Below are 19,874 nucleotides of genomic sequence, written 5' to 3' on the forward strand. Positions count from 1 at the left end.
TGTCAACAAACACTTCAACTAATTTGTGCGACTTCAGCGTAAATGTGTTTAAATTTCACTAAACAACCTTTTCTTTTTGTAGTAAGGAAAGTGGACAGCTATGGAAAGAGTGAGCATCAGATAAAGGTCATAAGAAAATTTAAAAAACGTAGCACAGATATGGTCATGCATCGCAAACAAAAATACAAAGATAAGTGGCTGACACTATTTGAATGTTTCTTCAACTCTTTCATATATTTCAGCTCAGTATAACATATGCCATTACATTGTACTGTGCACAAAGATAAAAAATATCAGTTTATTTTATGTAAGATTTTATTTGTAGGAACACTGAGAATTATATGAAAAGATGAACAGCACATTGATGAGTTACAACAGCACTCTGTAATTTGGGGGAGTAGAACAAGGCATTATTATTTCCATTATACAATCTCCTTATTTATGCCTTGTTAAGTAAATAATAAATTGACTTTAACAATTATTTCAATAAATCCATGTATTTCAACTCACCATTACAGGTACTGCTATGGGCATACAATATCCATTTGTTGAGACCCTAATCCCCAATGCAGTGGTGTTTGGAGGGGGAGCCTTTAGGAGGTAATTGGGTTTGGATGAAATCATGGCGGTGGGTCCCCTATAATGAGATTGGTGTCCATATGAGAGGATGAAGAGACCGGAGTTCTCTCTAGGTCAGGTGAGGATAAGTGAGAAGGTGCCTGTCTATAACCCAGGAAGCAGGCTTTCTCACCAGAACTTCACCATGCTGGTAGTCTGACTTCCAGCTAGTTTTTGGGATTTTGTTACAGCGGCCCAAGCCAAATAAGATATGTGCCAAAGATAGAATTTTAAATATATGTTTTTGGACTTGTGAATTGAATAGAGGAAAATAAGGCAGAAAACAGAAAAGAGACTTCATGTGTAACTTAAATGATCCAAATGTACACTTTTAATTAAAGCTGAAGTATTAGAGGAACAATTTTAAAGAATAGTAAACAAATATTTGTAGTTTATTAGAATCTAAATATAAAAATTAGTGCTTCAAAGTTTATCACAAAGTGCACTGTCATTGAATTTATCTGGAATGTCAATGTCTAAGACGTGTCTATTGAGTATTAATTTTAAATAACAAAACCATATAAATATGTTTAATATATCAGAATATTACCTGCCATTCTGATACTCTGCTGTCTACAGTAAAATTAAAACTTATCTTCAGAACCAGGACACCATCCTCTCATCCTTTCTCACTTGGCTCCCATAATAACATCAATCTTCTTGCTTTCTTTTCTTAGCCCATCTTTCTCTAAGTCATTTTCTACACTGTGTTAAATGATCTTTCGTAAACACTCATCTGATAAAAATGCTTCCCTGCACAAAATTCTCAAACAGCTTACCATTAGCAAAATGCACCCTTCTTTGAGCAAACTATGGAGTCAGTGACAGAAGTTTAACTATTTATCTTTTATCTCTTCTGTTTAACTTCTGGAAAATATAAATATAAATAATATATATATACACATATATGTATAAATATATATCTATTTATGTATTTACATTCATATATATACCATCCCTGCATTGTGGCCATGTAAAATATTTCAAAAGTCTCCCTACCATCTCTTAAGAATTTTTATATTCTTCTCCTTTTCATAGGTTTTCTTGGATATTTTTTTATCTTCCTTTCCACTCTAATTTGATTGATATATTACTTAAATATTACTCAAAGGTAAAATGTATTTCTTTTGCCCCTTTGGACAATTGTACAAAGTCACTTAGAATATGCTACTATAATTATTCATTTGTTTGTAATTCCAACATATTATGAATTCTGAAAGAAAACATTAGTCATGTTTGAAGTATTGATTTTAATAGTGAGTTTAATAACTACACATAGATTTCATATTTTAATATTAATTAAAGAAGTCAAATTTAAAGTCCTAAAATATCTCATTTCATTTAAATGAAGTAAAAATAAAATATCTCAAATAAGTAATTTTAAAACATAAATGTGTAAAGCAAGCCTCTTTTTATTTTTTTAATTGTAATTATTTGTACTAAGGAGTTCCCAAACATTGAGTAAAGAAATACAGAAGTTTAATAGAACCAGTTTGGCCATTCATAAGATGTTTTCAAATTGCTTTCAAAATTAAGTCAAGTAGCATCTCAAGTGATTTGACTGCTAATCCATTTTCCCCCTTTGTACTGAAAAAAAAATGCTGTTTGATTTATTAAATTTTCTATTCACTTAAATGAAAGGTAAGTAGTTACCAGTAGTCTTTTTTGATGATGCCATGCAAGTAATATCACCTTACATTTCTAGCAGAATATGAGTGATTTCTAGTAATTTGGATTTTATTACCACATTTGTATGTAAGAGAACAGAGTACCTATACTATAGAACAGAGTACCATTGTGCTTTGAGAGGTGTGGGTAAATTTTAGTAATGTTTTGGTAATAGTTTAGAATACAAAAGTAAATAGGCTTAAATACAACAATTTAAAGGGAATGAGACTATAAAAAAGCCATACATATCCATAATATTTAATTACCAAAATATGAACCACCAAAGGAAAAAAATGCCATCTGATATAATACAATAACAGAATTTTTATTTTAAATAGTGTACCCTAAATAAACTGAGTGGTTGCAACTTAATGGTTGACTTCAGGTAGACTTCAGCCTAGAATTAATAACACAATTACCAGGTGATTAATAAAGTAACTAAACTAGAATGATTCCCATTAGTCAGTGGCCTGAATCTTAGTCTGTTTCCTTGTAATAACTAATTAGGAAATAAAGATTACTTAAGAGTAAAAATAAATATTTTTACTTCACATGATCTGCTGATATTTGAAAATATGATTTGGGTAGAATTCAGATACTAATATGATTAGTCGAATAATTCTTAGGTCACCCAAGCACTCTAGGGAAGCAACACTGTGCTTAAGCAGGTAATTTTTTTTTTTTTTAACCTCTACCTGCACATCAGAGAGTTGACATTTGAAGATGAGAGAAAGAAAGCAACTTTACAAGGTAGGGCTTTTGGGAAATAGAGCAGAGTCTTCCAGGCAAAACTGATTAGAAAACATTCTTTTTACCTCTAAATCCATGGGGGCCTATGAAATACTTTACTCCACAGTTACAGAAATAACATCTTGTTCTTCCTAAGCAAGGGCATTTGATTTTTCTCCTTCTAAGAAAACCAATAGAGGCTTGACTCTAAAAAGTCCTGCTTTACACAGTTTTTTTTTTTTTTTTTTATAGCTGTTATGGACATGTGCAACAATAAAAGTGTTAAGTACAATACCTAAGTTAGGGCAGTTGGGGATGATTTGCTTTGTACTTTAAGGATTGGACTTTAAGTTTCCATTAGAGAAGGCAACTTGTTCTACTCAGCATATAAACTTTCTTATTCCGAAGAATCATCAAACTGGCCTAAAGTAAGAGAAGCCTAAAGTCAGACAGCAAATCAGAAAATATCATATAAACAAAGAACCCAAGAACCAAAGGAAGACAAGAACTGGTATCCAGTAACGGGAATAACAAAGTCCTGATGACTTGGCAATAAAAAGCTTACTGATACTGATCTTAGGAGGAGTAGGAGTCAATTACAGTCAATTACATTTTAGTTGTATAAAATATTATTTTTATTTTGCTATAAGCCTGTGTATTTATATGAAAATATTGTTTGCAAACGAACAGGAGAAAGAGATAGGACTACAGTGTGTAATATCTTTTTTGTTCTTCCCAATTCACAACTGATAAAAAAAAATTAAGCATTGGTAAAGAAAGATACTGGAACCAAGTAGATTAAACATTTTTAATTTTGATTCCTTTGTCCAGAGAGAATAGTTTAAAGATGCATAATGCTTTATTAAATAGTACCAGAACAGTGATTATCCATATTTTCTTTTGCCTCCCTTTATGCAAGTCATGGCTCACCTTTGCTATAAATAGAAAGACTAATTGGAATCAGTATTAGCGCCCCCCCCCCCACCCCAGTGTCCATACAGTATGTAGGAGACATAAGACAGGCAACTAAAAAATAGCATAGACTTTAATTAGTGGATAAGAGATTACAAATATTTTATGGGTCAATTTATCCTGGGAAAGGCAACCAGAAATATGTAATAGGATGAAAAGGCATTTGAATTAAACTTTGAATTAAGTCTAGGATTTCAAGTATTTGAAATGAGGAAGGGGCAAATAAAAATCAGAGTAGAACACATAGAACTGGAGATACTTCTATAAAAAGAACTGAGAGACAGGAGAGGTCTAGCATTTTATAGCCACACTTGGCCCACATTCAATAAGCAAGTGGATATTGGTGATAGTACAGCACAACTGATTTATATGATCGCCCCTCAAGTAAACATATCTGAGCAATGGCCTGAAGAATCCATGACTGATGCATAGAATATAGTGCAGAGTAGTTCAAGTGAGACTTGGTTGAGTTGAAAATAGGGCAGTGGAAAAGACATGAAGAGACAGATGTAAGAAATGCAGAGGAGGGCATAATTCATAATATATGGCCACCTACAGAAAGTGGGTCAAAGAAGGGAACTTGAATCCAAAGATGGGACAAAGATGACTGAATTTTGAATTAAGTTGCCTGGGCAAAGGGAGTTGTATTTGCGGTGTAGGGTGATGGATTTTATGGCTAGGAAATATTTGGTTCTTATTTGTGGCTGGGTGCCCAGTATCTATTAGAATATACCTATAAATAAATGGAGTATAAAGTAATATCTTGTTGCAAAATAATATAACTCTGAAGGTGATAGTACTATCATAGTTACTTTAATTATTTTAAACATTTTGATTTATTTTTCATTACATACTCCCATTATACATAATAAATAATATATAGCATTTGGAATTGACATATTAATATCTCCTCCCCTCTTCCTGCATACTATCCCTAGTAGTAAAATGAAAATTAACTAAGAAATAGTGAAATAACAACTCTCTCTAAGTAAATAATATAATAATTGTTCTCTGGAGCACATCTGATAAGCAAGCAAAACTGGATGCTTTGGTTATAAAATTCTAGCAGATTAGTATCTGGCACATGGAAAGCACACAATAGATGTTTAGCTCTTATCTGGCCTACAAAACAAAATGTGATTTTGCAGATAATCAAATCTATCTTAATTTACATAAAATTTGCTTTCTGGAATATTTCAATTGACTTTCTATCCGATGCCTGTAAATATATAAGTATCTAAAATATAATTTCATTTACTAATACAGCATAGCTTTAGTTAATAACCACCAGTGGTTGAATACAGAAAATAATGTTTACTTTTTATTAAGTAATTATTTCAGTAGAAGAATTTTTTTGACTTAGATATCCTGTTAATATTCTGAATTACATAACTACCACCAAAGTTCATGTTCTCATTTTGTAAAAATATATAATATAAAAAAGAATTCAATTCACAGTGATATCAGACTTTTTTGTTCCCTATCATTTGAAACAATAAAATTCCTGGGTCTTTTAGAGAAATAGACTAGGAAATTATGTAGACCATCTACCTCAAGTACTCAAATGCAAATTGATAGCACTTACTCTTCAGTTGGTAAATTATATAATGAAGTATTAACACAATAAAAGCAGTGTGATTATTCCACAGAATCAAATCTGAATGATATTCCTGAATCTTTTTTTTAAGATTTTATTTATTTATTTATTTATTTATTTATTATTTATTTGTCAGAGAGAAAGAGAAAGCACAACCAGGCGGGGAGCGGGAGGCAAAGGGAGAAGCAAGCTCCCTGCTGAGCAAGGAGCCTGATGCGGGACTTGATCCCAGGTCCCTGGGATTATGACCTGAGCCGAAGGCAGATGCTTGACCGACTTAGCCACCCAGGCATCCCCTGAATCTTATTATATTTTTTTCACATTGTGTATGAGGCACAAAGTAGAACTGTATCAAGGTAAACAAAATTTTCATGTTACATAGTTAATGAGTATAATCTAATATTAAGTGTAAAACAAAACAGAAGAAGTTATAATGAAAAATATCAGCAGAAACATAAAGATATGCTTTCCTCGAAGACAATGAGAAAACATGCCCCTACCATGTAGATGATTATTTATGTAGAAGTGTATCTATAAATTATGTCAGTTATTTGACAAACCAATAAGATCTAAAATGTAATTAGAAATAACATACAATGGAAAGATGAAAAAGTTGAGATTGAGTTTTTAAGTGAAGGTTTTATTTTATTTTATTTATTTATTTTTTTAAAGATTTATTTATTTGTCAGAGAGAGCACGAACAGCGGGGGCAGCAGGCAGAGGGAGAAGCAGGCTCCCGGCTGAGCAAGGAGCCCGATGTGGGACTCGACCCCAGGACCCTGGGATCATGACCTGAGCCGAAGGCAGACGCTTAACCGACTGAGCCACCCAGGCGTCCCGTGAAGGTTTTACTTTAAAAGCATTTGAATAAGGTAAAATTTGAGCTGTTTTGAAAAATACGTATATTTATATAAAAAACATATTATAAGTGGAGGAGTCAGGAGAAAGAATTCCAAAAGGGTTTTGGGAACTGATCTTGTCTAGAACAGCTGTTGCCCAAACTGGGAGATTGTCAAAATCACTTGGGATAATGTCTAGAATTACAGAGTCCCTGGTGCAAAACCAGATCTACTGAGTAACAATTTCCAGTGTTGGGTAGAAAGGAATCAAGTGGATCTTAGTTGGGTTGGTTGGCTCCAAGCAATGACAGAACATTTTGTTTTGTTTTAAATTTCATGAGTCAACTGCAAACTGGGTAAGAAAATTGTAAAAGTTTTATTTCATAAAGATAGTTCTGATTAAAATGTGGATGATTTATAGAGAAGTGGATGGGATACAATTAGCCAATTATAAGGCTATTACAATTGTGCCGTTGAATGACAGTGAATAACTTACACTTAGCTATTGAAATCATAACTGGAAGAAAAAAATGGCAGTGTGATCTTAAAATAACAAGTAGGATGCCTAATTATGTCAGAAGGAAGAGGAAAAAACAATCAAGTATGACTTCTGGGTAAAATGTTAATTCCATTCTGTTGGGAAAGGCAATCTCATGAGCACAGCCTTTCAGCCTCCACTTGGCCATATAAGAATGGGTCTCAGGCCTAGAACACACCCTTACCAAGAAATGAGTTCAAATACCCTGTGCCAAGCTTGTTGCCTTGTATGGGAGTATCTTTCCCTTTTCTAGGCTCAATGAGTGTTCTTTTGTTTCCGCTTAAAGTGTGTGCATCATATGGCATCTGGCCAACTCTGCTGCTGGTTCCTTCCACTACCGTATGAAAGAGGGCATTGGGCAAATTCCTTTGCCTTCAGCAGCCAGGAGAGACCCACTGGTCATGGAGGACCTGCACACACTGCTGAAACTGATATTGCTGTGCCTCTTCTCTATGTTAGTGAAGTGTTACTCCATCCTGTGCTTGACTGTGGTGTGTCTTCCTTGAAAACTCTCATACCGCGATGCAATGGGTAGAAGAGCTTCCTCCCCTGGGATTGATAACTGGCGCACAGTGCTCTACACTCCTGGGATTGGTAACTGGTACATGGTACTCTGCTCTTCATATTCTGTGACAGAGCAATGGGAAGAAATTATATTTCAAATGTCCAGTAATATAATAATGAGTAGTGATCTGAACATTCTCATTGCAGAATGCCTGTGGAAATGCATGTGGAAATTCCATTTGGTCTTTAAAGAGAGTTATCAAAAGTTCAGGGCGAGGGCAGAGCAGCTTAGCTAAAAGATACAGGAGGCAAAGGAGTACATGAAGTAAAAATGATAGTTTCATAAAGAAAATAAAATGATGTGAGAATTATCTCTTTTCCAGTTTATAAATCTGTCTCATAGGAAATATGCCCATCAAGCGTATGTTCTAAGGATGGAAATAGGCAATAAACCATTTAAAATGAAAAATTTAAATACCATAGCAATAAATGCTATGTATGCTATGTAGGAAGTAAACAGGCTGAAGAAATAATAACTTTAGTTAGAGTTATCAGTGGAAGATTTTCCTTAGCACAGATATTTCTGCTGAAATATGTAGGTTGTGAGTGCTTGTGAAGCAGCTTTTTAGGCTAAACAAAATTACATGCGCAAATGCCTACAGATAAGAGGTCTGGGTGTGTCTGGAGAAGAGAATGTAGCTCTCTTATAATAAACAATGGGATTATGATTATATTCACAATAAAATAAATTACCAGCAGTGGGAAACAGAAAACAGAAGAAGGGGGCATGTAGGTGGCTCAGTCGGTTAAGCATCTGCCTTTGGCTTAGGTCAAGATCTCAAGGTGCTGGGATGGAGTCCTGCACTGGGCTCCCCACTCAGCATGGAGTCTGCTTCTCCCTCTCCCTCTACCCTTGTCCCCTGCTCGTGCTCTCTCTCAAATAAATAAAATCTTAAAAAAAAAAAAAAAAGAAAAGAAAAGAAGAAGAAGGAATGACACTCTGCGCCCTTCACTTTTAATGAGGTATCACTTTTGTTTTCAGATAATAGAATTATCAGGCTTTATAATATAAAATAATACTTATTGACAAAAACACGCAACATACAATTGTAGATGTCCTGTAGAGAGTCAATTAGGTTAATTTGAATCTTAGGGAAGATTGTGTGTGTGTGTGTGTGTGTGTGTGTGTGTTTATCCAGATGTTTGTTAAACTTCTGGGTTCACATGTTACCTTGCTATCACTCAAAGAGAAACTGTAGATAGAGCAGAGAACAGAACAGAGGTTAGGGTTATTGCAGAATAATAGAGGTGGAATAAAAAAAGGCACAAATAATTGGGCAAATTAAGAGCCAATTGAGACATAAATTAAACCGGGAGAGTGGTGTCAGGAAAGTCAAAATAAAAGTGTTCTAAGAATAGAACTTTCAATTAGCTTACAAAAAAGTTAATACTCATTAAGAATTTTGAAAAGATCTGTTTTAGTTGAGGATAACAGAAGATTGACAAGATAATCAGGAGGTGATAGAGTAGAAGATAAAACTTCAGAAAGTTTTTTTGGTCAGATTTTCTGTGAAAGGAAGCAGAAAAATTAGGTGGTAGCTGTGATGGGGGGATGGGACCAGGAGGGTGTTTTTATATATGGGGGATGATATCTGAATATGAATTATATAGTAGTTTAGAAGAGTTGTTACAAACAGGATATCAAAGTGATAATTTAGGAATTAATCCTTGAAAAGATCAAACAGGACCTGATTCCCAGAGCACAAAAAGAACAGACTGTACTTTGATAAAAACAGGAGTAAAAAGGAGTTATTCACTAAATTCCATTTAGAGAACTGAAAGAAAATGGGAACACATGGAGCTATACAACAGTAAATTCTGGCATCGTATCCTGATTTGCAAGGGAAGTAACATAGAACTGCTGGGGAGTGTTAAATGAACGTTTGAGGCTTGAAGTCATAATTTTATGGTAATGTAAATTAATCTTGGGTGATTTTCATCCAGCAATATTGAATATTTAGGTGAAAACATGAATTAGTTTTGTTTTGTTCTGTTTGTAGTTGTCTTTTTATCATCATGAACTATAACGTTTGGGGAATTTTTTCCTCAGGTGTATATAATAGAAATAAGATAGGTGCTTGTGTGGTGCAACTGGTTAAGCATTGGACTCCTGTTTTTGGCTCAGGTTGTGATCTCAGGGTCATGAGATCGAGCCCACATTAGGCTCCACGCTGAGTGAGGAGTCTGATTCTCTCTCCTTCTCCCTCTGTCCCTCCCACTCATGCTCTCTCTCTCTCAAATAAATATATAAATCTTTAAAAACAACAAACAAACAAAAAACAAGAAATAAAATAGGGGTGTACTTTTTTTACAGTGTTGAATAGCAGATCTCTAGAATTTATTCATCTTTCATACCTGAAACTTTGTCCATTGTGTGTGTTTGTCTATGGGTAATATGTATAATTTTCAACACGACTGGACAAATTATTAACCTCTTTCACTCTAACAAGTAGTGTGATAGAACTAGAAAAATCTGAAGATCAAAGTTCTATAAACTTAATATTCTAAATTAAATTTTAAAAAGTAAGTAAACTAGCAGTTTACTGGTCCTTCATCCCTTTCCTTATATGAACTGAAAGATTATAAAAAATCCTATCTGAAAAGAGAAAATTAATCAAGAGCTATTATTGTTAAATGGCTTAAATGTTAATGAATTTAATAAAATATTTATGAATTAGATTCAAAAGTCATATAGATTAAGATTAGAAGTCATACAAGCCAATTAACTAATTAAGAAATATCACTGCAGAATAAATTATACAATGTCAAATGTTTTTAATGTCAAAATGATCCTACACAGAAAGTTTGTAATCTGAGTTATAATAATATTAATTTTACGTCTTACATAACCAAACATTTAAAAAGGAGAAGAAAAGTAGTTTATTTTTGAATAGAAACAAATATTCAATTTGAAAGAAATTCAGAGATCTTTAAAAAGAAACAAGAATTAGAACATATTGAGGAAAGGATTATACACTCAGTTCCTAAGTCAAATATATCCAGAAAAATAATTTAAAAATTAAGTTCATTGAGGCAGAGATATGTCTTTCTTCCCTAACTTTTCTCCATGTTTCTTATTTGATTATAAATTTGGGGACTTCAATTATATATTCAGCTTTATATTTTGAGATTTTACTGTGCCCACAGCACAAACAAGAATTGTCAGGCCCTTTCAATTTCAATCGAAAAAATATGTGTATAAAATCAAATTTGTTCTCTTGTGTTATTTTTTAATGCCCCTGCAAAGAGGATGAATTAGACACTGAGTATACACCACATATATTTTATTTTATTTTTTTATTTTTTTTAGCACAAATTTATTTCCTAACCAAAATTTATTTACTAACAAATTTATTTAATAACCAAAGGTTATTTACTAACCATTAATTTTATGAAAAACCCACAGTTTGTTTTAGCACAAACAAATAATTTACTAATTAAATCAACACTTTGAAATAGATGCATGTAAAATGTTTGTGATAAAGATAATTGAACACAGTAATGAAAAAAAAGCAGTATGGAGATTTGCTCATTGAACTGAGCTTGTTCATCCTCACAGCTAATTCCTGTCCACAATGATGATGGAATTTTTACTCTACTTTTTCATAGACCCGAGTACAGGTGACATTATTCATGACGCATTCCACCACTAATTTCCCATTTTCCAATTTTCTTGTGATTGTGCTTTCCTTCCCATCCCAATCTTGACGTTGAACCAATGCGCCGTCTGTGAAGTTGCAGACAGTCTCAGTTTTTCTGACATCAGCTGTAGTTTCTTCAAACTTCTCTCCCAGGTTACATGAAAACTGTGTTGTTTGCAAAGTGCTCTCAGTTTTTACGGTGAGGTTTTTGCCGTCAGAAGAGATGATACAATCTGTTTTGGCCATTTCACCCACTTTTCGCAGAGCCATTCCCGCTCCTACTTCCTTCATGCATTCGTCAAAGCCTTTGCTTTCCACTAAGCGCCATCTTCCTACCAGCTGCTGAACGGTGGCCATGGTGGGCGCAGGCCGGCGGGCCTAGTGAGAGGAGCAGAGTGGGGCATCGGGAGCGTGGCTTACACCATATATATTTTATTTTATTTTACTTTATTTTTATTTTTTTAAAGATTTTATTTATTTGCGAGAGAGAGAATGAGAGACAGAGAGCATGAGAGGGAGGAGGGTCAGAGGGAGAAGCAGACTCCCTGCTGAGCAGGGAGCCTGATGTGGGACTCGATCCCGGGACTCCAGGATCATGACCTGAGCCGAAGGCAGTCGCTTAACCAACTGAGCCACCCAGGCGCCCCACCACATATATTTTAAATGAATAAACTAATGAACATATTTTGAATTTGATTTAGAAAATATGGCTACTCAATATCTACAACAATTACATCATCAGACCCTGTTTTCCTTCAATAATTCATGTAATTCTTCAAGTTAAAGTCTTTCCAGAAAGGGGGCTCAAATTATTGTTTTCCATATTCCACTTCTTAGGTTTGGATAATTCCTCAAGACACTAACTTATGAATTGTTATCCAAAAGCTGATAATATCTTATAGATCATTTATCATTGAAGAAGTTTCAAAACTTTACCTGAATGTTCTATTTCTCTACTTTTTGCATAGTCTGCATGTTTTGCAGGCTAATTCAATTTCACATTACTCATTTGCAGTTATTTCCCTTTTTTATTTCTTGTCAATAGGCATATATGCCTGGATACAAATCAAATGCTTTTCAGGTAGACAGATGATTCACCACGATAGTAGACTCATTCAGTCATCCACAGTTATATCAGTTATAATTGTAAAGATTAAAAATTACTTAAAACCAACTAAAAAGTAGGTTACCCCCCAAAAAAAATGGTCATTATCTCAAATAACAAGTTGTATGGAAATAGGGTCAGTTTAAGGTGGGATAATTAAGAGAAGCAACATCTCTGCAACTCATTTCTTCATTATTTTGCTGTGTGATTCTCAGCATGTTGATAGATTATGTCTTTAGTATTTGGCATGTCTATTCTGGGCATAAACAGTAAAAATATGAAAATACCCTGCCAAAAAAGAGAGAAGAGAAATATTTCTAGTGTGTAGCACTTTTTATTAGCAAGGAAATAAGAAATTTCTTAGTGACTTCCCGAAGACTTTCTTTCAGTTCTCATTAACCAGAATTGGGCCACTTCTGTTGGAACAAACAAAAAAATAGCAAGGGAATAAGATAATCACTGTTGTCCTGAAAAAATTTATATTGTGTCCTTTAAGCTATAGAGGTGTCATTCCCTGAACACATGGCCATTAATGATGAAATTTTAAACAAAACTGGAGCTATGTCAGCAAGGACAGAAGAGAAGGATAAAGAGGAAAACAGACCACACTGGGTCATTAAAAAATAAATTCTGGGGCGCCTGGGTGGCTCAGTTGGTTAAGCGACTGCCTTCGGCTCAGGTCATGATCCTGGAGTCCCAGGATCGAGTCCCGCATCGGGCTCCCTGCTCGGCAGGGAGCCTGCTTCTCCCTCTGACCCTCCCCCCTCTCATGTGCTCTCTCTCTCTCTCTCATTCTGTCTCAAATAAATAAATAAAATCTTTTAAAAAAATAAATAAATAAATAAATTCTGTGTTTAAACAAAACAAAACAAAACAAGGCATTATTTTGGTTTGAGTGATCTAACTCTGTTTTCCAGTTACCCCAGTTGCCATTTACAATTTACAGTCCAGGAAACATTGTCCATTCACAGTCCATGGAGGTTCAGTGTGACGTGTGTTGTCCAATTTTTCATATCTTTACCCTTACTGAATTCTAAATTGGAACAAACAGTATAGCCTTCTATGTTTTGACCAAACCTAGGGTTGAAATCATAATGACATTTACTTCCTAGTCATGCATATTTGAAAAGTTTGGAAATAGAAATGGAAAAGGAAGAGGAGAGCCTGTTGAAGTTACCTCACTACCTGATGGCAGAAAATGAATAGGAAAACCACCTTATTTTTGTCATCATCAACAAGCACCATTAATAATCAAGCAGGTAAGATAACTCACGGATGGTTAAGAAGAAGAGCATTGCGCTATTGTCTTTTTAAAAAGCACACTCATTGTAGAATTGCTATCATATTCTCATCATTTTTATCAACCAAATCTGTCACTCTACTTCTGTGAAGAGTCCACAAGTGAGCACACTGGTGAGTGTTGTCAAAAAGTATTACTAGGGTATTGCTCCATTCTGGGAGGTGAAGTAGAAGGTCTTTATGTAAACATGAGAACAAAGTAGTATAATTCATCATTATAAATATGGTTTTGAATTCTCTTGTCAACCAGTTACTTGAAATTAATTCCATCTTGCTTTCAATGTGTTCCCAATCTTGCCACTTTTTCTTCTACTTTTCTCTTTGCTTTGTGATTGCTTTTTATCAACAGTGCTATTGAACTATAAATTTAAAATGTGTAAGTTTATATGTTTTGACATATGTATAAAACTATACAATTAACACTATAATCTAGGTGATGTATATATCCATTATTCCCCAAAGCTAGGATTTATATTTGATTTTCTCTAATTTTCTCATGTTCACATGTAATTTGTTTTCTACCCTAAATATAGCATCTTAATCCAATAATGTTAACTGTTTCTTCAAATTTTACCGAGTTTCAGAACTTTTTTTTTTTTTAAGTAGGCTCTACGCCCAGCAGGGCTTGAACTCATGGCCCTGAGATCAAGACCTGAGCTGAGATCAAGAGTCAGATGCTTAACTGACTGAGTGACCCAGGTGCCCCCAAGTATCAGAACCCCTTTGAAAGGGATACCAACCTAATGTATAGTAGCCATTCATTTACTGAGTATGCATTAAACAAAGACAACTGATTTTTATTATTTGTGGTAGTATAGTTCTATAAAATCACCATGAACAGTGAATTAGCGAATATTGAACTATTGCTTCTGGGAAATATGTACATACGTATACATATATATGCATATTTCAAACATTATAATCTTAACTCATAAAACAACGCATCCTCACAAAGTCCATTTTTTTTTAAGAAAAGAAAAATGAGATTCAGAAGTAAGTAACTTGCTTGAGACCACCCTGCTAAGAGGTGACAGAGTTGTTTTTCAAACTCCATCCAACTGTCCATGGAGCCAAAGCTTCTTGCATTACACTGAACTGCTCCATATCAACTCCATTTTTTGGTCATCTCTGTGAGAGCTAAAAGAAAAAGGCAGAGCTTAGCCTTGTTTGACCTCAGCTGGGAATATCTACATCAAGTGATACAAACTGTTCATGTTCTGTGTATGTCTGCAAATGACTGTCAAAGCACAATGAATATTGATTTGGGGGTTACAAATAAATATCATAGTGAGTAGGCAAATACACAAATATGGAATTCACAAATAAGGGATATACTGTATTTATTGAGGGGGTCTATGACATGGCCATTAATTTAAAAAGCCATGTTGCAAAGGCAATGGCCAAAATCCATGAACATCAGTAATCTTTAGATACATCTATTCTTTTACTCTTTATCTTCAGGATGATTACATAGAATCCCTTAGTGTATTCCAGTTATCCATATTGAACATGAGTTTGTCACACATTGTGATTGACATTCCTGAGACCAAACCCACTGCTAAGCGTAGTCCCCAGCCTAGTCCCTGCTTCTTTACCATAGCTACAGATTAAGTCCATAAATTACACAACTTTATGGTCAAGATAATGATGATGACATTATTTTATGAAAAGCCCACAGCTAACAGCATATTCAATGGGTAAAGACTGAAAGATTTCTTACAAAGTTTAGAAAAAAAAGAATGCTATTTCACCACTGCTATTCAAAATTATACCAGAAGTTCTAAGCTTCTTAGAGAAAACACAGGAGTAAATCTTAATGACCTTGCATTTGGCAATGAATTTTTTTTTTTATTTGACAGAGAGAGACAGCGAGAGAGGGAACACAAGCAGGGGGAGTGGGAGAGGGAGAAGCAGGCTTCCCGCGGAGCAGGGAGCCCTATGTGGGACTCGATCCCAGGACCCTAGGATCATGACCTGAGCTGAAGGCAGACGCTTAACGACTGAGCCACCCAGGTGCCCCTTGGCAATGAAATTTTTACATGTGATATCCAAAACACAGGCAACAAAAGAAAAATAGAAAAAGTGGGATTCATAAAATGAAAGACTCGTGCATCAAGGACATTAGCTAAGAAAGTAAAAAGATAACCTATAGAATGAAAGAAAATATCGCAAATCATATATCTGAGAAGAGTGTAGTATCCAGAATGTATAACAAACTCTTGCAACTCAACAACAAAAAAGCTGAACAACCCAATTTTAAAATGTGCAAAGGTGTTGAATAGACTCACCTCTCCGAAGAAAGTATACAAAGTCAATGAAGTACATGGAAAAATGCTCAACCTTATTAGTCATTAAGTAAATGGAATTCAAAACCACAATGAGATACTACTTCACACACACTAGGATGGTATATATTTTTTTAAAGCAAAATAGTAAGTATTGGTGAGGACATGGAGGATTAAGTCCCCACTCATTTCAGAAGGGGAGGATGGAAGAGGCACCGTCATCAACATTTTAGGGGTACTATGCTTCCTTGAAATGTTACTCTCTCCCCCAATACAGCAGTAAGGAGAGTGTTTCATTGTTGTCTTCCTGACAACAAATAGAAGGGATCTTCCAGGAAAATTATTTGGGAAAAATAAGGGTGTCCATAAGAACCATAAGCAAACATTTATTTTCCCGTTTTATGTCAGTGTGGGTAAAAGACATTAAAGCTGCTCTTGTTCATTTCAGAGAAGGAAAAAATGAAATTGCTGAGAGAGGGAAGATCACGAAGAGAAGTTGACCCTGGTTTTGCCACCACTCATATCACATATTGTGAGTGAAAGTATATGATTTTGTGGTGGATCAAATGAACACTGTGGAAAGTAGATATAGTTGAGTAGTATTATAATATCCTCAATAAAGAATCTTCTCAACAGGCGAGAATTTGTAGCAAAAAGAGGCCAGGAATAGGGACCATTGGTGGTGGAAGCTGAGGTTGGAAAGCTGGAGAGGTAGAAGAGGCTGGGTCAACACCGAGTCTCCCCCATCAGCAAACTGGGCAGCGGGAGAGCTTTGCAGGTACCCACGATGAACCCATATATGCACCCCATGAAAAGGACAGCATTGGGATGATTATTACTCAGAAAATATGTGCAGCTAGTCGATATCAGCTAGGAAAGCAGTAACCACAAATGAGAAGGAAGCTGCATCCTCACAAGCCTTACAATCAAAATGATGTGTGTCCAGAAGAACTAGTGTTAGAAGATGGAATAAGGAGGAATTTTAAATTTCTTGAGCCAAAGTTTAATCTGCATTGGATAAAAGCAAAACTTTAAATGTGCTATATAATTAAAGATTTATACTATACTAGAATTAGCTTTAATAGCCATCAGTGGCTGGAAAATAACATTCCAAAAGCATATCCTAGTTTAGAGTATCTTAGTTATCTATTGCTGTAGAACAAACTATCTCTCAACTTAGCAACTTGAAACAACAGAGTTTTGGGTTTTTTTCCCCTCTGGGTCAGCAACTGAGGAATTGTTTATCTGAGTAATTCTAGCAGTGTGTATCAGAGTTTGCAGTCAAGATTTTGGTTGGGCTTATTCTCAAAGAAGAGAATATCTGAAACCTTGACTGGGGCTAGAAGACAGTCCAAGATTATAGATAGGGCTTAAACACTATTACTTGGAATAAAGAAAACTCTTAGGCATCTGGAGAAATGAGGTTGATCAAATATTTATATTGTATTATACAATTATGTTAATTATGAAAAAAATAGAGTAGAAATAAGGAAGAAAATTATTTCAGTTCTCTGATTCAATATTATCTTTTGCAGTTTCTATTTCCTGAATTACCTTTTCAGCTACCAAAGCTTTTCAAATTACCATATTAATATATGGAAATTCTTTTATTTTATTTCATAAATTATTAGAAAAAATACACATTAAATGGTCAGAGAAATGTTCCCACGGATCCTTTCAAAAGAATTCTGAATGGAATATGCAAAATACAAGATGAAATATTTTGATTAGTACAAGTCCCATTATGCTTAAGCTATTAAAACTAACAGCTATAACTACTGACAATGCTTAATGTCCCAAAAAACTTTTTTTCCATATTTTCACAAATATTCCAGATACAAATTAGTTGCATAAATTCTTAATAATTACATTCTCTTTTCAAAATTCTAAACACTAAATGGATAAAAATTATGCCTTACCTTAGCTTTGACTTAGTTAAGTGAAGTGTTTTGCTTCTTTAGTGTTGCCCAAAACATATTATTGATCATCAAGAACTACCCATCTTGACTGAAGTAAGATGGCGGGCTCACAGTGAGTGGCTGTCAAGGGGTGAAAATAGATATGCCTAGATACAAATTTTAGAAGTTTGTGCCTTTTGACAACCTTCATCCCCTCCACCACTCTTTGAATCATCTTCTTTCACACCACCTGATAAACATTTTGAGTCACCATAGCATTAGCAGCAGTAAAATGGGCGATATCAAACAGAACTATTTGGAAATATTTATTTCAAATTCAAAATGGAGCTTTATATTGTCTTTGTCATAAATCTACATATTCTTCTCTTCTAGATGACTATAATTGCAAAGTAGAGCTTGCTTTAATATCTGATGGCAGGAGGATAGTATGCTACCATCCTTCTGTGGATGTTCCATATGAACATACAAAACCTATCCCTTGGCCAGATCCTGTGCATAATAATGAAGAAACACATGATCAAGTGCTGCAAACCAGATTAAAAGAAAAAAAAAAAAAAAAAAAAGAACACGTTGAGCAAGGACCCATGATAGAACAACTTAACAAAATGTACCTTACTGCTAAGTACCACTGGTATCCCTGTGGACAGTTTCATAGATATCATAAGAAACTGGATTCTCCAAAAGATAGATGATATTGAGGTTTTCAGGAATCGAAAAGATGTTATCTTGTGTCTCACTGACCATTTGAGAAAATGCAATCGAGTATATTCACTAATACGTTATATAGCACAACAATAATAAAATGTCTTTCATGAAAAAAAGAACTATCCATCTTTATTCTATTTTCCCAAAAAGCTAGCATTTTACCAAAAATTTTTAAAAATGTTAATTTACATCTGGTAATGTATCTTGCACATAAGGCAATTACCCAATAGGGTAACATGGAAAAATACAAATCATTAAAATATATCTTATTAAATGTTACACTTTTTATTGTGGTAAGAACATTTAACATGAGATCTACCCTTTCTTAACAAATCTTTCAGAGCACAATACAGTATTAACTACAAGCACAATGTTGTACAGCAGATCTCTAGAACTTGTTCATCTTGTATAACTCAAACTTTAGCAACTGCCCGTCCCCCTCTCCCCAACCCCTGGTAACCACCATTGTATTCTCTGTTTCTATGAGCTTTACTATTTTAGATACCTTATGTAAGTGAAATCACATGATATTTGACTGGCTTATTTCACTTAGTATAATGTCTTCTATGTTAATAATGCCATTGTATAGGGCAAGATCTCTCTCTCTCTCTCTTTTTTAAGGCTGAATAATATTTCATTGCATGTACATACCACATTTTCTTTCTTTTCAGTTTGGCTGAGATAAAATTAACTGATAACATTAGTTATATGTGTTAGTTTAAGGTGTACAACATATAATTTGATATATGTATATATTGCAAAATGATCACCACATTTTTAGTTTACATCTATCACTTCACTTAAATTTTCTTGTGATTTGACTTTTAAAATTTACTCTCTTAGCAACTTTCAAATATACAATACAGTATTGTTAATTATAGTCACCATGCTGTATATCGTATCCTAAGAACTTACTTATAACTGGAAGTTTGTGCCTTTTGACAACCTTCACCGCCCCCCCCCCCCCCACTCCCCACCTCTGGCAACCACCAATTCTGTTTCTATGAGTTTGGTATTTTTTAGATTCCACATATAAATGAGATCAAATGGTATTTGCCTTTTCCTGTCTGATTTGTTTCACTTAGCATAATACTCCCAAGGTTCATCCATGTTGTTGCAAGTGGCAGGATTTCCTCCTTTTTTATGGCTGAATAATATTTTTGAAATAAAATATATTTCATATCTTCTTTATGCGTTCATCTGCTGATGGGCACTTAGGTTGTTTCCATGTCTTGGCTTTTGTGAATAATACTGCAATAAACATGGGGGTGCAGATAACTCTTTGAGAATCTGATTTCAGTTCCTTTGCATATATACCTAGATACAGAATTGCTGGATCATATGGTAGTTTCCTTTACGAATTTTTGGGGAATTTTCATACTGTTTTCCATGTGG

At 34.5% G+C, this 19,874-nt stretch overlaps 2 protein-coding genes across 2 annotated transcripts; one reads left to right on the plus strand and one right to left on the minus strand.

Annotated features, from left to right (window-relative positions):
• Nucleotides 1-10,967: 10,967 nt before the first annotated feature.
• On the minus strand, nt 10,968-11,523 carry LOC116631290 (fatty acid-binding protein 5-like). Its single transcript, XM_032402470.1, has one exon. It carries the CDS (start codon nt 11,521-11,523, stop codon nt 11,116-11,118), a length of 408 nt encoding a protein of 135 aa, XP_032258361.1. The 3' UTR covers nt 10,968-11,115.
• A 1,946-nt stretch (nt 11,524-13,469) lies between these two features.
• LOC116631389 (39S ribosomal protein L42, mitochondrial-like) lies at nt 13,470-18,466 on the plus strand. Its single transcript, XM_032402531.1, has 2 exons — nt 13,470-13,530; nt 18,030-18,466. The coding sequence occupies exons 1-2, from the start codon at nt 13,470-13,472 to the stop codon at nt 18,464-18,466; spliced, it is 498 nt and encodes a 165-aa protein (XP_032258422.1).
• The last annotated feature ends 1,408 nt before the right edge of the window (nt 18,467-19,874 follow it).

This window comes from Phoca vitulina, unplaced genomic scaffold, assembly GCF_004348235.1.
Source record: "Phoca vitulina isolate PV1807 unplaced genomic scaffold, GSC_HSeal_1.0 scaffold5, whole genome shotgun sequence".
In the NCBI taxonomy this organism is placed as follows: Eukaryota; Metazoa; Chordata; class Mammalia; order Carnivora; family Phocidae; genus Phoca; species Phoca vitulina.